The 21,093-nt window shown below is 40.4% G+C and overlaps 1 protein-coding gene across 1 annotated transcript in view; it reads left to right on the plus strand.

Annotated features, from left to right (window-relative positions):
• Positions 1-3,091: 3,091 nt before the first annotated feature.
• BEST3 (bestrophin 3) overlaps positions 3,092-21,093 on the plus strand; it is a 31,970-nt gene continuing 13,968 nt past the window's right edge. Inside the window, exons 1-6 of the mRNA XM_038368989.2 lie at positions 3,092-3,243; positions 5,802-5,896; positions 6,465-6,698; positions 15,544-15,698; positions 16,429-16,506; positions 16,954-17,106. Of these exons, the coding sequence (XP_038224917.1) occupies positions 3,092-3,243; positions 5,802-5,896; positions 6,465-6,698; positions 15,544-15,698; positions 16,429-16,506; positions 16,954-17,106 (867 nt within the window). The remainder of the gene's footprint in view (positions 3,244-5,801; positions 5,897-6,464; positions 6,699-15,543; positions 15,699-16,428; positions 16,507-16,953; positions 17,107-21,093) is intronic.

Here is a 21,093-nt window from a genome sequence, read left to right on the forward strand (position 1 = left end):
GACAAAGTCAACAAGAAAACATTCTTACCACCACCAAATATAAGTGTAACCCTTCTGCCCGTCAGAGTTGGCAGCAACAAGGGCCGGGTTCAGTATCTAGGGGTTCCATTCCAATAACACAATGCAAAACCGGCTCAAGCCCCCACCCAGTGACCTGGGACAAGTATATATCACCCCCACTGGACACCTCTAAGAGGCAATACTTCCCCTCTCACAAGCACGGAGTCAGAGTGTAGCAAAAGCCTTTTAATAACAGAGAGAAACAATGTGGCATTATGTTGGGGAAACACCACCAAAAGGATTCATACCACAATCCAGGTTTCAGAGTAGCAGCCGTGTTAGTCTGTATTCGCGAAAAGAAAAGGAATACTTGTGGCACCTTAGAGACTAACAAATTTATTAGAGCATAAGCTTTCGTGAGCTACAGCTCACTTCATCGGATGCATCCGATGAAGTGAGTTGTAGCTCACGAAAGCTTATGCTCTAATAAATTTGTTAGTCTCTAAGGTGCCACAAGTACTCCTTTTCTTTTTGCGGATACCACAACCCATGAGCAAAACCCATCCCAAGCAAATTGGGCTGTGTCCTTTCCCTTTGGTTTTTGAGTCCACCAACCCAAAAGTCACCCAAAGACCCAAAAATCCAACAACCCAAATGTCTCTGTCTCTGGTCAGTGCAGCCCCAGAGTTCGAAAGTTTAGCTGCAGAGTTTTACCTCCCAACCTGGGTGAAAATGGGAGGATTAAGGGGCACCTTATGTGGTCCAAAGCCGATTGCCCCTCCTCTCCATGGACCCCTGCTCTGCTCTACTAGCTGTCCCACAAATCGGTCTGCTCTGCCAGCCCCCACATGTGAGCTGCTCCAGCCATCCCATAAACTGCTCCACAATATATCTTCAGGCTCCCCCACTACTTAACACAACACTCAGTGATTTCAGCACTTAGTAATTTTAGCTCTTTCATGATTTCAGCTTGTAGTAAGGGAGCCTCAGTGCTGGTGCATCACTGGCTCAAAGTGAATTCAGCTCAGCAGCCTGTAACTAAACTCCTAATAGAATCAAAATTAGCTCTGTCATTCCACAGTGGAAGAAGAAGGAAGTGCAATTAGCATATAGGGCCCTCACCAGGGGCCTATGCCACCAGTTAGCAATAGCTGTTCCCAGCCTTTCTCAATTCACTGAGTTTTGGAATCCATGGTGGGAGAAATAGCTCAGTGGCTTGAGCATTAGCCTGCTAAACCCAGGGTTGAGAGTTCAATCCTTGAGGGGACCATTAAGGGATCAGAGGCATAAATTAGGGATTGATCCTGCTTTGAGCAGAGGGTTGGACTAGATAACCTCCAGAGGTCCCTTCTGACCCTGATATTCTATGTCCCTTGCCTAGCAAGTGCTACTTAGTTGATGGTGAGTCCCTCCATCATAACAAAAGGCAATTCCACTCTCCTTGATTCACATAATCAGGATAATAACAATTTATTCTTCCTGCCCCAATAACAGAGAAACTGGGGATCCCACAGCAGCCAAAGTGACCATTTGGGCAGCTATGGGCTCATGCTAGGTGAGGTGGGTGTGCCTATGCAAATGAAATCAGCCCCTGAAGTTCTTTGCCACAACTCACCACCAGATGTCAGGGTGGAGCTCATCCTGACTTTGCTTACATTAGCTAAATTCCTAACCCTCCACTCAGCCTGCTAGGGTTGCCAATTTTGGCAGGACATATTCCTGGAGATTTTATCACATGACATAATCTTTAATTAAAGATTAATCTTTAATTCCTGGAGACTCCAGCACAATCCTGGAGGCTTGGGAAACCTACAAGGTGCTCTGGTGCAGACCTGAGAAAATAGCTAGGTCTTGGACTATAACCTAACTTGGGCACTGCACTGTTGGAGTAGAAGAAGGCATGAGGACCCACCAATGAGACTGTCCTACCACCAGCCACTCAAATATCAGGAAAAAGAACAAGGAGTACTTGTGGCACCTTAGAGACTAACAAATTTATTTGGGCATAAGCTTTTGTGGGCTAAACCCCACTTCATTAGATGCAGTGGAAAATACAGTAGGAAGATATATATATATACAGAGAACATGAAAAAATGGGTTTTGCCATACCAGCTCTAACAAGACTTTCAATTAAGGTGAGCTATTATCAGCAGGAGAAAAAAAAACTTTTGTAGTGATAATCAGGATGGCCCATTTCCAATAGTTGACAAGAAAGTGTGAGTAACAGTAGGGGGAAAAAATAGCATGGGGAAATACTTTTTACTTTGTGTAATCAGCCATCCACTCCCAGTCTTTATTCAAGCCTAATTTAGTGGTGTCCAGTTTGCAAATTAATTCCAGTTCTGCAGTTTCTTGTTGGAGTCTGTTTTTGAAGGTTTTTTGTTGAAGAATTGCGACTTTTAGGTCTGTAGTTGAATGACCAGGGAGGTTGAGGTTTTTCAAAATTTGCAATTTTGTTGAATTTTTTATTCAAAATTTCAACAGAAAAAAAACCAGAAGAACAAAATCATAAATTTCCTTGCCCATTTTCAGCCAGCTCTGGTATGATCTATACACCCCAATGTGATCTCGGGACTGCCTCTCCCATTTTATGATCTCACTTTCAGCAAGTGAGATCATAAAATAGGAGAGTCCCGAGATCACATTGGGGTGTATAGATCATACCAGAGCTGGCTGAAAATGGGCAGGGAAATTTATGATTTTGTTCTTGTTTTTTTTCTGTTGAAATTTTGAACAAAAAATTCAACAAAATTGCAAATTTTGAAAAATGTCATGCAGTCCTAGTCAGTCACTTGAACAAGGCTCAGAGCAAGTGGGAAGCTAGTAGAATCTTTGAAGAATAGGTGTTGTATGCTCCAGGTAGCGGATGCTGCCAAGCAGGTAGGCAGGAAGGCACATCTGCCCCAGCTGGAGCTTCTGGATGGTCTTCAAGAGTAACCCCACATAAATAGCATTGCAGTGTTCCCATCTGTAGGTCACAAAGACATGACTAACTATAGCTATATATGGGACTATTAAAGTTAAGATACACTCTAAAATTCTGTCAATTTCCTGCTTGTTTTTACTTTTCTAGAAACAACCTGCCAAGACAATGACAGTCACTTACTCCAGTAAAGTAGCAAATGCCACCTTCTTTGGATTTCACAGATTACTCCTCAGGTGGAAAGGCAGCATCTACAAATTGCTGTACAGGGAATTTATTGCCTTTGCTAGTCTTTATACAGCAATAAGTGTGTTGTACAGGTACATCTGTTTCCATGTGACATATTCATGTCTCCTTCTTAATAAGAATCAAATGCTATGTAAAGGGGACAGTCTCACACTTCAAATCCTTTGGCTGATGACTGATTTTGTACTAAAAACATAACCTTTTGCTTAGACCTTTTTTAATGTCCTTTATTTATATCTCACATGATTTTTGGAATGTTAAATTACTGTTTAACCATCATCTTCAAGTGATTCTAATCTCAGCCACCTGCTATCTGATGATTGTTGTGTATATGTTATGTTCCAAAAACGTTATGCCATATAAAAATCTGCAAGACTCCTATGTCATTACATGTTTTTTGCCACTCTAACTCTGCCCTGACTAAATGACCTGTTTTGAACAGCGAAGTCTAGACATATTGTCATACTTATGCGTCTTTGTCATCACCAGTTAATAGATGGCAATTTAATAGGAAACGCTGAAAAGTGATTATCTTATGGTCCCATTATGTAGTCCTTTCTCAGGAAACGGAAAGTTGAGTTTTGCCAGAGTAAGGACTGCAATAAGAGCCCATAGTTTTTAAGAGCCCAAACTCACAAGATGCCAAGCATCTACTCAGTAGAAATTGGAGGCACTCAAGTCGAGATCCATTAAGAGACGTAGGTATTGCAATGCTGAGTGCCATGGCACCTAACTTTTAGGCACCTAGAAAATCCAGGAGCACCACTCTGATCCACAAAGCTGAGTTAGGCGACCAGGATCCCTATACAATAAATGGAGAGAGATAGGTGCTTAAGAATATGATCCACAAAAACTCACACACTAGGCCAGGAGCTATGGGAGCTAGCCAATGGGAAATGCTGATAAAAGAGGTGTGTGCTAAGTCCTGCTTATCTCCTGAAGGTAGGCACCTAAGTCTAGGGTGCAGGGAAGTGCCTATCTCTGCTTAGCGAGTCACAAATGGGCATCTGCCCCCTGCAGTCAGACAGCTTAGGTGCCTAACTTAAGGCATTTCTTGAAGGGAATGAGTGAGGCACCTGCCTCACTCTACACAAAACAGCTGAAGAAGGAGTTGGTGAGGCTGCCACATCCCTGAGTGACATAGTAATGCCGTCCTAACCCCAGGCATAAATAGCTTCTCCCATTGACATACCTCTCTGGGAAGTGGAGTACCTACATGACAGGAGACGCTCTCCCCTTGGCATAGGTAGCATCTTCATTAACCACTACAGCAGCGCAGCTTCACCATTGCAGCGCTGTAAGTGTAGACAAGCCCTAAGTCTGGGATTTAGGCACCTAAGTTCTTTTGTGGATCCCTCCCTCACTACCTCAGAGGAGAGGCTCAACAGCAGCACCTTGCAGGATAAGTGTGTAAGTCAGGGTGACATTTATGCCTGTGCAAAAGGCCAGCACAAGACCTATGTGACACTTAAGTCCCAATGAATTCCTCAAGTGTGACTTAAATGGGGTGTATGTCTCATGCTAGTCCTCTGCACAAGATGAATTTCACCTCGGTGAAGACAAGATTTCTAATGGAATGAAGACTTTCACTGATAAAATAAGTGGAAGACTTCAAATTATTTTTCAGTCCCTCTTTAGAAATATAATTGGAGCTCAACATTTTTCTTTTTGGCGTAAAACAAGTTCTTTGGACTTACTTTGTCTATGTGGATGATAACTAATCTTCCAAGATATACAGGCATACAGCAAAGTATAGTTTGTAGCAAGACTAAATCACTGGCATGTAAAGAAACAACAACAACAGCAAAAACCTTTAATTAAAAAAAACTCTATTCTTACTTTAAATCTGTAAATAAAAACGCTCCCCTTTATTCAATGTACACTGTGGAAAGTATTCTATATGAACAGCAGATTTTATTTTACAAATGTAAAACAACCCCAAACATTTGCCATGTATATCTTTTATATGGGATAAGATAACTGTAAGATTTTATATATAAATAAAATAATTGTATTTCCTTAGCTATCATTCTACGTGGAAATCAGTCACTGTACTCTATTATTTTTTTCTGCCATAAGGCTTATAGTTGCCTTAGTTTAAATATATTTGATTCTTTTCTGCATTTTAACTTATGGCCAAGAAAAATTTCTTAGTAGTAAATGAGATATACCTCCTGATGTGGAAAGAGTAGAGTTTCCGCATAACAGCAAGTACAGATTTGTGCCCCTTTCCAGTTTCAGAAGATCTGATCAGATCACTTTTATTAAGTAGTCCAGTTGAAAAATGGGAGAAAAATACATTTGCTGAAGTAGTTTGCACCAAGACCATTGATTTGTATTAGGTGGCATACTACAGATGAATAGCACAAGTGGATTTTGTCACTTCAGTAATGAGAAACATTTTATGACCAGCGAATAATATTCCTCCACACATCAGCTGCCTTATTACATGCTACAAATATGAACACCCTAAAGTTCATCAATTTAATTCCTTAAAGATTCATCTGTGCATATTAGCCAAGATCACTCCTAGTTTCAGTTATCTGGTTATTTATACTTAATTGTCTTCACTTTATATCCGAGGTGTGCAGCGGTATTACAAAGGGATATATACATTTTATTTTTGCTACAGATTTTTTCTTACAGGAAGCCAAAAACGGTTCTTTGAAAAATTATCAATTTACTGTGACAAATATGCTGAACAAATCCCAGTCACCTTTGTGCTTGGTAAGTACAGCATACCTGTGGAAAGAATCCACAAAGCTGCCTCCATTAGGATGTCACAAACGGCAATGCATGGAAGTATTTCAGAGCTGAAAGGCATGTTGGAAATCTGTCACACAATAAAAACACTGCCATCCAGTAAGATTGCCTTAAAGTCAAATTGCTTTTGTCAAATCAACACCACATGTGCTTGAATTATCACTTTACTATTAGAAGATTTAAGTTTTTATTCACTAACTGTGTTTGTTTAAATAACTATCTGAGCCTGATCCTGTGAAGTGAGTACCCTTCACTCCCATTTCAGTGAATGGGAGTTGTGGGTGCTCAACATCTTGCATGAGGCACTTAGAACCTTGAAGGATTCAGCCTTTGGAATGTAATAGCTACTTAATAATAGGCTTTAACTCTATCATATTGTGCATATTTTATAACAATTATTCTGGCAAATGAAGTTACCTTATAGCCTAGATAACATGCTACAGAATGAACTAAAACTCAACATTAGAGGACCTGAGTGTGTGTCAGTTTTGCAGCAAGAACAGAGATGCTGATATACTTTTTTAACACGCAGGATTCTACGTTACTTTGGTGGTGAACCGCTGGTGGAACCAGTTTGTGAATCTGCCCTGGCCAGACAGACTTATGTTCTTGATCTCTAGCAGCATTCAGGGAAGAGATGAATACGGGCGCTTACTTAGGAGGACTCTAATGCGTTATGTGAATTTAACCTCCCTGATCATCTTTCGCTCAGTGAGCACAGCTGTATACAAAAGATTTCCAACCATGGACCATGTGGTAGAAGCAGGTATTGTCAATTTCCTTTCCCCCATAAGTTCTTCCCTTTCTCCTACAGATGGGGATGTTGGAGATCTGCCTTGTATTTTCTTCTCTTTAACCCTTTATCCTTGTCAGATCACCCCATGTCAAAGCTACCCACTGGCAGAGAAGGATTAGATAAAATGCCCTTAAGAGTCCAGCATTGCTAAATTCTTTATCTAGGTCCATTTTAGAAGAAGATGAGGCCCTTATGACTGAGCATGCTACATCTCCTCTGCACTCAGCCTTTCTCAGCCAGGGGAGTGAGAGGATGACAGAGTGAATTTAAAAAAAAACAATTATTTAAATTAAATATGAGTTTATTTTTAAAACAACCCAATTTGAAATTCTGACAAACTATGTTAAGGCCTAAACCTACTATAATCTAAAAAAATCATTAAATTAAATGAATAATATTAAATATTGCATGCTTGCTGCCAAAGTTTCAAAGAAAGTCAAACAACTGCAATGGTGGAAGTCACTGACTAAGTGGTGGAAGTCCCTGGAACCAGAGTTTGTTGAACTGCTAAAGCTTTTGACAGCTTCATTTCAGTTTATTCAACTAGTACAGTTGATTAACTAGTTCATTCAACATTAAGGAACCAGTTGGCAGTCAAAATAGAAGGAAAGCTTGATTTTCTCTTCCAATCTATAACTAAAAATGAGGTAAAAAGAAAAGGAGTACTGAGGTGTGAGAAGAGGAGATCAACTAGTTCTAAAATTTTGAAGGACATGGTGACCATAAACAATCAGTTCATGTCACTGAATTAGTTAGTTTTAAACGCAAAATATGTTTTGATAAACCTTTTTTTCCTTAAAAAGAAAAGGAGTACTTGTGGCACCTTAGAGACTAACAAATTTATTAGAGCATAAGCTTTCGTGAGCTACAGCTCACTTCATCGGATGCATTTGGTGGAAAATACAGAGGGGAGATTGATATACACACACAGAGAACATGAAACAATGGGTTTATCATACACACTGTAAGGAGAGTGATCACTTAAGATAAGCCAGCAGCAGCAACAGGGGGGGAAGGAGGAAAACCTTTCATGGTGACAAGCAAGGTAGGCTATTTCCAGCAGTTAACAAGAATATCTGAGAAACAGTGGGGGGGGGGAGAAATAACATGGGGAAATAGTTTTACTTTGTGTAATGACTCATCCATTCCCAGTCTCTATCCAAGCCTAAGTTAATTGTATCCAGTTTGCAAATTAATTCCAATTCAGTAGTCTCTCGTTGGAGTCCGTTTTTGAAGCTTTTTTGTTGAAGAATAGCCACTCTTAGGTCTGTAATCGAGTGACAGGAGAGATTGAAGTGTTCTCCAACTGGTTTTTGAATGTTATAATTCTTGACGTTTGATTTGTGTCCATTCATTCTTTTACGTAGAGACTGTCCAGTTTGGCCAATGTACATGGCAGAGGGGCATTGCTGGCACATGATGGCATATATCACATTGGTAGATGCGCAGGTGAACGAGCCTCTGATAGTGTGGCTGATGTGATTAGGCCCTATGATGGTGTCCCTGAATAGATATGTGGACAGAGTTGGCAACGGGCTTTGTTGCAAGGATAGGTTCCTGGGTTAGTGGTTCTGGTGTGTGGTGTGTGGTTGCTGGTGAGTATTTGCTTCAGATTGGGGGGCTGTCTGTAAGCAAGGACTGGCCTGTCTCCCAAGATCTTTGAGAGTGATGGGTCGTCCTTCAGGATAGGTTGTAGATCCTTGATGATGCGTTGGAGAGGTTTTAGTTGGGGTCTGAAGGTGATGGCTAGTGGCGTTCTGTTATTTTCTTTGTTGGGCCTGTCCTGTAGTAGGTGACTTCTGGGTACTCTTCTGGCTCTGTCAATCTGTTTCTTCACTTCAGCAGGTGGGTATTGTAGTTGTAGGAATGCATGATAGAGATCTTGTAGGTGTTTGTCTCTGTCTGAAGGGTTGGAGCAAATGCGGTTATATCGTAGAGCTTGGCTGTAGACAATGGATTGTGTGGTATGATCTGGATGAAAGCTAGAGGCATGTAGGTAGGAATAGCGGTCAGTAGGTTTCCGATATAGGGTGGTGTTTATGTGACCATCGCTTATTAGCACCGTAGTGTCCAGGAAGTGGATCTCTTGTGTGGACTGATCCAGGCTGAGGTTGATGGTGGGATGGAAATTGTTGAAATCCTGGTGGAATTCCTCAAGGGCTTCTTTTCCATGGGTCTAGATGAAGATGTCATCAATGTAGCGCAAGTAGAGTAGGGGCATTAGGAGACGAGAGCTGAGGAAGCGTTGTTCTAAGTCAGCCATAAAAATGTTGGCATACTGTGGGGCCATGCGGGTACCCATCTCAGTGCCGCTGATTTGAAGGTATACATTGTCCCCAAATGTGAAACAGTTATGGGTGAGGACAAAGTCACAAAGTTCAGCCACCAGGTTAGCCGTGACAGATTGACAGAGCCAGAAGAGTACCCAGAAGTCACCTACTACAGGACAGGCCCAACAAAGAAAATAACAGAACGCCACTAGCCATCACCTTCAGCCCCCAACTAAAACCTCTCCAACGCATCATCAAGGATCTACAACCTATCCTGAAGGACGACCCATCCCTCTCACAGATCTTGGGAGACAGGCCAGTCCTTGCTTACAGACAGCCCCCCAATCTGAAGCAAATACTCACCAGCAACCACACACCACACAACAGAACCACTAACCCAGGAACCTATCCTTGCAACAAAGTCCGTTGCCAACTGTGTCCACATATCTATTCAGGGGATACCATCATAGGGCCTAATCACATCAGCCACACTATCAGAGGCTCATTCACCTGCACATCTACCAATGTGATATGTGCCAGCAATGCCCCTCTGCCATGTACATTGGCCAAACTGGACAGTCTCTACGTAAAAGAATGAATGGACACAAATCAGACGTCAAGAATTATAACATTCAAAAACCAGTTGGAGAACACTTCAATCTCTCCTGTCACTCGATTACAGACCTAAGAGTGGCTATCCTTCAACAAAAAAGCTTCAAAAACAGACTCCAACGAGAGATTGCTGAATTGGAATTAATTTGCAAACTGGATACAATTAACTTAGGCTTGGATAGAGACTGGGAAAGGATGAGTCATTACACAAAGTAAAACTATTTCCCCATGTTATTTTTCCCCGCCACCCCACCCCCAACTGTTTCTCAGATATTCTTGTTAACTGCTGGAAATAGCCTACCTTGCTTGTCACCATGAAAGGTTTTCCTCCTTCCCCCCCTGTTGCTGCTGATGGCTTATCTTAAGTGATCACTCTCCTTACAGTGTGTATGATAAAACCCATTGTTTCATGTTCTCTGTGTGTGTATATCAATCTCCCCTCTGTATTTTCCACCAAATGCATCCGATGAAGTGAGCTGTAGCTCACGAAAGCTTATGCTCTAATAAATTTGTTAGTCTTTAAGGTGCCTCAAGTACTCCTTTTCTTTTTGCGAATACAGACTAACACGGCTGCTACTCTGAAACCTTTTTTTCCTTATGTGTCCAGCACATTTAAGGCAGTTTTATTTAACTAACCAAAAAAATTTAATTCTAATATCCATCCAAATAGAGATAGACACAAATCATGAGTAAACAATCATCATCCAGTAAATAAAAAATGCATCACTCACCATTTTCTAACATAATAAAAAAAAATAATAAATAAATGTGTACAAATATAGTGTATTCTCTTTAGCAAAAAGAAGTACCACATTTGTTGTAAATGTTATATTTAATTGCAAATCAACATGATTTAATGGTTAACAACCAGTAAGAACTAACCCTTCTTCAGGAAAATAACTAAAAATTCCAAACGCTAAACAAGATTAAGATGATGGTTTAAACCAGGATTTTAGTCTGTTTGATTTAACTCAATCCACCCTGGAAGCTGAGTTTGGGAATGGTACGTGGATCTGTTGCCTGGTAGCACACAACATCATTTATAAGCAAACAGGCCAGCCCAATAGGTATTATCATTTTTGGATTGTGCACGGAATAATGAGATGGCACCTTTTATCCCTTCTCTTAGGAAATACCCTTTTCTAATGTTCCGATGACTTAGTTCCCATGACCACCACTACACCTCATAAGAAATGGGTTCCCCCTGCCACCCCTAAAAACATGTATTATCCCAATGTCTACCAAGGAGCATACACATGCTTCAAGGCAGAAGCTGGTTGCTAGCTAAGCCAAAATAAATTCCCTTTCCAACCTCCCTGCTGCACAGTTAAGTGCATGGTGTAGTCTTATACCTTCTTCTGAAGTATTTGGAATTGGCTGTTGTCAGAGACAGGATACCAGACTAGATGATGATTGGTCTGTTGCGACAGGGCAACTCCTGTATTCCTTCAATCAGGGCTTTGGAGAGGAGCCCGGAGCTGGAGCGTGGAGTAGCTCTGGAGCAATGGAGTTGCAGGTTTTTGCCTGAAGCTGGAGTGGAGCCGGAGCACAGCTCCAAAGTCCTGCCTTCAATGGTATCTTGTAAACTGTATTATTTTGGGAATCAACAGTAAGTTATTGATGTTACACTATGTTAAAATATGCTGTATATATACATATGAGAGTTTTAGAATATTTAAGAAAAAACTCCCAGCCAACTGCACCTTTCTTATTGACAGAACCAGCTCAGGTTGATGTCTTCCTTTTTGCAAAATTATGTTGAATTTTGAAATCCTTTTCCTAGCATTTTTCAACAGCAAGTTGTTTACCTGAGCCTGAGAGGTCAGTGAAGCTTTTGTCATTCTTCCTAGCCAACTACTCTTAATACACACAGGAAAATTATAGCAGTTCCTACAAGCTAACCCACGTCTGCCTCTAAAGACACCCTGTTCTTAAAGATACAGTGTATGAGTACTATACATACATTGCTGTACATTGGAAAAGAAATATATTTCTTAACAGATGGAGAAAATATTCTGCCACAGTGTCCCTGAACAAGTCATGATAATATAATCAACACTATACATCTGAATATATCTTGTCTCATGAATATTTCACAGCTACAGTACTGGAATACTTGAGGCCAGATTCTGCTAATCTTTCTCATGTTGAATAATACAATACTCCACAATAAGTCCCATTCATAGTTAGCTATGGCTTTATGGAACAGACTACTTGTTGATCCTGCATTCAATTTAAGCAATGGTGGCAGAGTCTGACCCTTAAAGAGCATCAGTAATTATTGAAGCCACCTGTGCCAATTTTTCACCTCATTGTCAAAATGAAAATTGTTAAAGCAAAAATATTGCTACACATTTGCTTTTCCTGTAAATGTATTTCATACATTAATAGATTAGATTTTAAGGCCAGAAGGGACCATTATGATTATCTACTCTGACCTCCTGCATAACACAGGCCACAGAATCTCATCCAGTGATTCCTGCCTCAAATCCATAACTTCTGTTTGAGCTCTAGCGTACCTTTTAGAAAGATCTAAAGACTGCAAGTGATGGAGAATCCTCCATGTTCCTAAATAAATTGTTCCAATGCTTAGTCACTCTCACTGATAACAGTGTGCATCTTCTTTCTAGTCTGAATTTGTCTAACTTTAGCTTCCAGCCATTGGCTCACATTATGCCTTTTTCTGCTCGAGTAGAGTCAAAGAAATCCCTCCCCTACTGAGGTGCTTGTAAACTGCAAGTAAGTCACCTCTTAACCTTCTCTTGGATAAACTACATAGACTAAAAGAACAGGAGTCAGAGACTAACAAATTTATTTGAGCATAAGCTTTCATGGGCTACAGCCCACTTCATCAGATGCATAGAATAAACATGTAGTAAGAAGATATATATACATACAGAGAACATGAAAAGGTGGAAGTTGCCAGACCAACTCTAAGAGGCTAATTAATTAAGATGAGCTGTTATCAGCAGGAGAAAAAAAACTTTTGTAGTGATAATCAAGATGGCCCATTTCAGACAGTTGACAAGAAGGTGTTAGGATACTTAACATGGGGAAATAGATAGACTAAGCTTTTTAAATCTCTCACAATAAGGTGAATTTTCCAAATCTCAAATCATTCTGGTAGCTCTTTGCTGAACTCTTTCCAATTTTTCAAGATCCTTTTTGAATTGTGGACATCAAAATTGGACACAGCATTCCAGCAATGGTTTCACTAATGCCACAGACATAGTTGATATTCCCCTGCTTATGTATCCAAGGATTGCGTTTTCATTCTTAGCTACAGCATCACCCTGGGAGCTCACGTTCAGTCAGTTCCCATGAGCCCTAAGTCCTTTTCCATGTCACTGCATTTCAGAATACAGTATCCCAACTTGTAAGATCTACAGTCTTTGTTCCTAGATGTATAACAAAATGCATGTTGTTCAAATGAGGGTACCTCAACAAGTGATCTAGATCACTCTGTATAACTTATCTGTACCCACCATTATTTACCAGCTTTGATTTTTATATTTTCTTCCAGAACCTTGATAAAGATATTGAATAGCTTTGGACCAAGAACAGACCGATCTAGAAACATCCCCATTGAATGATAATTCCCCATTTACAATACTTTTATATATATATCTATATCTATAAAATAGATATAGACATATATATATCAATTAGCTAGTTTTTAATCCATTTAATATGGGCTACAATGATTTTGTATGGATTTTGCTCATGGGTGGTACATCACGGGGCTAAGCGTCCCCAAACCTCCACTAATGCTTCCTGCCACAGCCCTGGACTGGGCCGCAGTGGGGCTCAGGGCTCCTCTGGCTGGCCAGGGCTCTGGGATGGACCGGGGCAGCTTGAGTGGGCAGGCTAGGGCTCAGGGTAGCTCAGGCAGTCCTCCTCCAGCCATGGTGGGGGACTTAGGGCTCCTTTGGCCCCAGTGGATGAGAGTGGGGGGAGAGGTGGAGGGGAGTGGGGACAGGGCCTTGGGCAGAAGGAGTGGGGCAAGGGGATAGCCTTCCCGAACAGGAGGTTCATGCACCACCCATGAAATCCTAATTTTTCAACAGAATGTCACATAAAACTAAGTCAAATGCCCTACGGAAGTCTATGATATCAATACAGTTACCTTTATCAACAAAACTTTTCTTCTCCTCAAAAAATTACACTGTTTATTTGAAAAAAACTATTCTCCATAATACATGTTGATTGACATTAATTATGCTATCATCCTTTAATTCATTACTGACTGCATCACATACACCTTTCCATGCTTTTACCCAGGATTGCTAGTGATGCCAACACTGTACTTCAAAAATACGGGACAGACCTCAGCTGTCCCAGTCTTGAATTGAGCCTTTGGAGTCTATGTGTTTGTATAGTCATGATCACAACAGGGCCCCAGATAGCAGTTGGGACCTCTAAGCATTACCATCAAACAAATATTATCAAATAACCACCACCCTTTTTGGATACTTACTAAGACTATTTTAGCTGCAGCATTTTGAACAGAATGGAATGATGAGAGCTAGAAAGCCGGGAGATTGCAATAGTCAGGGTGACAAATAACTCAGGCATGAAGGAACTAAGGAACCAATCATTTCCTTCATGGCTAGTTGTTTTCTGAAACTCTTCAAATGTTTGTAGTTCACTTTTGTTTACTGTCCATTTCTAGTAAATTTCACCTTCTCGTTCTCAGGCAGTAATACAATGTAGGGATGAGGAGGTTACAAATGCTTCAGGGGGCCGTTTTACTGGTATAAAAATGGTTTATACTTGTAAATTAATGGAAACAATTCTATTGTTCTTAGGATTAGTAAAAGATTGTTTTCCCCAAATCTATCTTTGGGACCAGCTTTTGCCTGACAGTGGCCAGGGCCAGATCACTCCACTGCAGGGGGGAAATGTGAGGCTCCCGGACCATTAATTGAGTAGGTAGAAGTGGGGAGAGGATAGTGGAACAGGCATGGAGAGATCACCCTCCCTAAACCAGAGTATCCACTTCCTGGGCAAAGTCCCCTTGCCTCTCGGCCAGCTCTGGGGCTACCCTGCTCCCACGTCCACTATATGCACTATGCTGTTCCAGTGAAGGTATGCTGCTAGAGACAATCCTGGCTCCATCTTTTTCTGCCCCTGGAATCCCAATTCCCTTCTAACTGGTTGGGGGAGGGGTTTGTAGGTAAAGTGAACCCAGAGATTTGGGATTTCTGAGCAGAGTTCTCTTTCCCTCTCTTAACACTACTGAATAAACCAGAAGAAACAAAATCCTACGGAGAAGCATTTTAAGGGCAGTAAATCCATTCTCCATTGAACTTGGTTTACTAAACACACTTTTATTCATTATTGCTCATTCACTCCTTTGACATTTTAGTGAAAATGTATCAGTCAGAAGCTCCTGTGACCCCAGTATCACTTTTAACAAGTTTTAAAACACCACAACAAGCAATTACTGTTGAATGATAATCTTTTGATATTATTTAGTTTCTTCTTGCCTAAAAATAGAACATTAAATCAGAGTGATTTGTCTAATACCTAATATAGTACAACTGCAGTACTTCAGCAGCAGCATATAAGAAAACAAGTTATTTTTAGACTAATGTATATTATCTGAGAGGTCTAGCTTTCTATATAAACCTGGAATGTTATTTAGGTAGATTTTGCAAGGAGGCTGATGCTCCATATTGGGAAGTTGGGTTCAGTACAGAGAAGAATGGGAGAAGGAAACTAATGGGGAAAGCTATGAGAAGAGTTCAGTATAGTTTTATATAAATATTACATACACACACACACAATGTTCAGAATCATTCTGGTGCCTGGAAATTAATGTTCCATAAAAAGCTATTTCAGTACTGGAGCTCTTAACATAGGAACCAATAATTTGCAAACTAACTGCACCTTGGGACACTATAAACCAGCTATTTTTCTTTTGTAAACAGGTTTTATGACAGTAGATGAAAGAAAAAACTTTGATCATCTTAAGTCTCCCCATCTTAAATACTGGATTCCATTTGTCTGGTTTGGAAATCTAGCATCTAAGGCACGAAAAGAGGGTAGAATTAGAGACAGTGTAGACCTGCAGACACTGATGAATGTAAGTAGGAAAAATAAATCTACAGAAACAGATACTGAAATCACTATGCATTGTCTGTTCACCTATATAATTTTATCTATTACATGCAACTTTCCAATCTTTTCCTCTCCACCTCAGTGAACTTACTCTAGATTTGTACCAAGTGTGTTTGTCTACGCACATACTATGCACAAAACCAAGTCCACCACCAAGTGCTTAATGTGACAGTATTTATATAAATGAGAGAGAATTGATTGAAACACCAAATCAGTGAGCAAAATTCTGCTCTCACTTTCACTTTCACAGTAACTCCACTGTAGTTACAAAAAACCCCAAAAGATGGAGAAGTTGTTTGTCTTTAGGGGGCTTATAATTTTAATTTTATTTTATTTATTTTAAGGAAAACAGTCTGCCCAAATATATCATGAAACAATCAATAACCCTTTTTTGTAATGTAAAACGTATCCTCCTGCCAATATCCCTGGACAGCATACAAATTTAAAATAATGGAACAATAGATAATGTATTAAGAAGCTAAGCATTACACCAAGCTTCCTAAATCTATTGTACAACTGAATTTTTAAATATAGTGATGATCTACAAAATATTATTTATCAGATCAGTTTCTAATTCAGTAAATTTGGTGCAGAGTATACTGTTTTACAGCCTTTCGTTTATGTGAAATGAATTGTGACAAACCCATTATTATTTGGGAGCGAATGTCACACATTTTGTTTTGTTTCCTATTTAGGAAATGAATAAGTACCGGTCTTGGTGTAGCCTTCTATTTGGTTATAACTGGGTTGGAATTCCATTGGTCTACACACAGGTACTGAGATATTACCATACCCAAAATTTGACCAAGATTTTCAAAACGAGGGGCCTAATGTTAGACTCCTAAGTCCATATTTAGGCACCCACATAAGTGATCTGATTCTCAGAGATGCTGAGCAGTCTGCAGCTGCCATCTTGGACATGGTCTCTAGGATGATTGTCTGGCCAGATATTTTAAGTTATGTTTGATGTGAAGGTGCTGGGTGGTTTGGGAGGCTGGGAAGGTATTAAGAGGTTTGATACGCTGGGGGTGAGTAGGTTATGAATTCTGCAATACCATTCTGTGGCTACCAATAGATCATGTTGCCATTTTATTTGTAATATCTATCTATAATATTTAAAATGCTATTGTGTTAGGTGCTCAGCAGCCTTTGGGAATGTAGTGCCTTATACATAAAGAATGATTATTATATTATTTTAATGTAGCTTTTATTTGTTGCAGGTTGTCACTCTTGCGGTCTATACCTTCTTCTTTGCCTGTCTGATAGGACGTCAGTTTTTGGATCCTGACCAAGGCTATGTAGGACATGACTTGGATATTTATATTCCAGTCTTCACACTATTACAATTCTTCTTCTACGCAGGATGGCTTAAGGTAAGCTATATTTGTCAGCTACAATAACAAATAATTTGGTGTTGATTTGGCTACATCTTTGGGGAAAGGTAGTAGGTGAAATCCCCCCAAGTCAGCTCAAGTCAAAGGTCCAGGTTCAAATTTGTTGTAAATTCATTGAAGCTTAATGGTGTTACACAAAAGGATAAATTTAGCACAAGGTGTCCAGTGGCTGATCTTCAGGAAGAGCTTAGAAAATCATCCATTATATTTTCAATCCACCCAAGGCAGGTGAGGTTTTTCATAGGAGTGAGTGGGTGAGATTCTGTGGCCTGCACTGTGCAGGAGGTCAGACTAGATGATCAGAATGGTCCCTTCTGACCTTAATATCTATGAATCTATGAATCTAGGTCTTACAATAAGTGTGGTTGCAAGAAAGAGTCAGAATCCTGAAAGTATCTCCTGCGAGGAGGTGAGCACTGAAAACTCCCAATGAAGTATGGCCTGGATCCACAAAGAGATGTAGATATTGCAATGCTCACTTTTAGGCACTTAGAAAATCACAGACACAACGTGATCCACAAAGTCTAAGTGAGGTGCCTCAGCTCCCTATGCAATGAATGGGAAGAGTTAGGTACCTAAAAATGCTATCCACAAAACCATCATGTAAGGTGAATCCCTACTAAGCTATCCAATGGAAGATACTGGCAAGAGGGGTGTGTCCAAAGCCCTGCCCCTCTCATGGAGTTACATGCCTAAATCCAGGTTGCAGGGAAGTGTCTCCCCTGGCTAGCAATCCACAGCTGGGAGCCCCTCTCCCAGAGTCAGGCATCTTAGATGCCTGAGCCATTTCTTTTGGTATACATTAGGCACCTGCCTCGATCCAGTAAAACAGCCAAAGGAGGAGGTGGTGCTGATGCTGACATTATACATTTTAGCCGAGTGGTTTGAGTACTCACCTGGATGTCAGCCTGAGGGGGAGAAAGGATTTATAGAGGGGTCAAAAGAGTGTTCTAATCACTGAGCTATTCTGGTGTGGGGTTCTCTCAATCTCATCTGTCAAAGCTGTTCCACTGTGGCTAAATAATGACAGAGTAATTGGGGCCAGGGGATTGGCTATAGGGTCTCCCACCTTCCAGGTTTGTGCCTAAACCACTGGACTGCAGTCATTCTCTCTCTCTCTCTCTTTCCGACCCAATGACTATTTAAGCATGAATCCAAATTAGAACAACTTCCACAGGAGAGACTGAGGGAGCCCCAGATCAGAATATTCCATAAGCTCAGTGGTTAGTGCTCCTGAAAGGTAGGAGACCCTGGTTCACTTTCTTCCCCTCTGCCCGAGGGGGGAATTGAATCTGGGTCTCCCACATCACAGGTAAGTGCGCTAACCACTGGGCTAACAGTTATAAGGGTGGTGGTAGGAGCAGCAGAAGATTTTGAATGGGCCATGATCCGGTAGATGGCCTCTGAGCACAGTTACAGGGTCAGGCCCCATGGGCAAGATAGGTGGAAGAGTACCTACTTGCTCTCAGTTCATGGGTCTCTCTGTTGCTTAGGTGGGAGACGGGTGTCCAAATATCTAGAAGGAGGCATCAGTGTGCATATGTCCGAAGGCAGAAACTTCAGCATCAAAGGAACTTTTACCCCCAAAATTTAGGCATTGAGTGAATTTAGGCGTCTTCAGGGTTCAGCAGTAGCCAAGCAGGGTTTTTCTGGATAACAATGGTGCCTAAAACTAGGACGTAGGGCCCAGATCCACAGAAATATTTAGGGTCCTGGGTGCCACTGAAATCAAAGAGAATTGGATGTCTAAATACCTCTGAGGATCTGGACCTAGGTGCCTAAATCTGGGGATTAGGTTCCTACATACCTTTTTGGATATGGCCTATTATCAGAATCAGGACCTGGGAGTTGGACAATAAGATGTCCAAAGGAGGATGAAAATTTAGGCCATGAATTTCCTCTCTCTCCAATTTTGTGTCCAGTTGGGGAGATGGTGCTGCAGAGGTGGAATGGGGCGCAGAGCTCTAAACCACTTGTTTTGCTTATGGTCAAAGTCAGCCTGCCTTGTAGAAGCCAAATGGAGTTACCCACTTTCAGATGGCAATGAAATAGTGACAGCTAATATTGACTACACTACTAGCATCACATGAAGCAGTTCATTAAAGAACGGAATTGCAAAAGAAGTTGGATTTTTTTATGGCCGTTGTTTTGTTTTGTTTTGTTTTTTTAACAGATCAGTTAAGATCTCCTCATCAGGTGTGTAATTAAACAATTAAGCAATATTCTCCCTATTGATTCTTGCCCCTGCAATTAGTAACAAACTAGATTAATTCAAAGGGAAACTGAAATGAAAACTCAACCAGGCAGTATTAAGCAAATTCATATATTAAGCCCAGCAGTCATTCTTGCTTCATTAAATCATTACTGTAAGCTTTGAAAAGCTAGTTGACACTAGCACAACAATAAAAATTGTGCAAAACCAGCCATTTTTAGGGCCTAATATGGCAAGCCCTCTGGGGAGTTTTGTAAATTGAGAAAGTCCTTTGGTCTGCAAGCATTTTCTCTGGTTTTGACTCATGCAGGTAGGTCCATGCCTATGTATCAGGTTCAGAAAGACCCTGAAACACAGAGTCAAAATCAATCAGAATTGTCACATTTGTATCAGGTTTCAAGGTTCGCAAACTGTTTGTAACCAAACCAAGCCAAGTATTTACAGTTTCACAGTCTGTCATACATGTTTTGTGCAATTCTGTGCTAACACATATACCAAGCTGCAATGTAATAATATTAAATACAAAAAAACCCCAACGCGTTATGACACAACTCAGCAAAACTCTGAATATTCAGAATTAAGTCTTGCATTCATTCTTAGAAGAAATGGCCAAAGACTGAGTTTTGGGGGGCTTATTATTGGTTTATGCCATGAGCTTAATGTTATTTTAAATTTAATGACTGGGATGATATTTATGCTCCTTATTGCCTTAAAAATATATATTTAAAAAAAAAAGAACAAAATCGTTCAGGGTAAATTATCAAAAGAGTGGACTTCATTCTCTTACCTTGAGAAAAATCGATGGCAGTTAGTCTGATCCTGCTGTGAGAGAATCAGGAACCTTTTGTTTTCAAAGGTATAAATAGTTGTGTATGTATGTTATAATACACATTTAGGAGTAGAAACACATGCATTTTATGAAGGTGCAGAAACTCACCCTGTTAAATACATTTATGGGATTTATTCTCTACTGAGTATTCTTCAAGATTTTATTGATAATATACCAAGGTTAGTTAGTATATTATTAGTATATAAGGTTTTGTAGTATGTTGTATACTATTGTTAATATGCAAAGGTTTTATTGGTAGTATACAAAGCTAGACTGTGCCAGTCTTCCTAAGTCTGCTGCACTGCCTCTAATTGTGACTTATGAACAGTGGAGTTGGACCCCTCGATTGTCCATCCAACAATGTAATCATAGAAGATGAGAGATGGGCCCTTCAGTTTTGGAATGCTCATTCCCTTAATCTATACGAAAGTCCATCTATAGCACCTTTTCTAGTTGAGCTCAAGACCTCTACCAGCTTTGCCCTGGCAACTTCAGGTAATTTTCATTATAAAAATCGCTTTATATCAAAACCCAAAAATGTAGTGACAGTCTGCATAAACTTAATTTAATAACAGAACAAACAAAAAGAGGGGCCATTGGGTTGCCTTTACAGTTTAAACAAAGCTTCCACTGAATTTCCAGTCTGCTGCTCCAAGAGTGCCATAGAATCCAGGAGTTTGGCCAAATGTAAATCCTGTTTGCCACAAACTCCACAGGGCCTTCATACAGGATTGCAGATAGAGTCTCGAACCACTATTTTGCAGTTCAATAACATAAATGTGGCTAAACTGGTATCCATTCTTAGGCTGTGCATCTGATTTGTCACCCATACCGTACAGAGGACAAGGTTTCCCATCACATGAGATGCTTGTCCCAGACTAATTTATAATCCATTCAGTTGTGATAGCCAGCAATCCAAAAATAG

This window comes from Dermochelys coriacea, chromosome 1 (assembly GCF_009764565.3).
Source record: "Dermochelys coriacea isolate rDerCor1 chromosome 1, rDerCor1.pri.v4, whole genome shotgun sequence".
Lineage (NCBI taxonomy): Eukaryota > Metazoa > Chordata > Testudines > Dermochelyidae > Dermochelys > Dermochelys coriacea.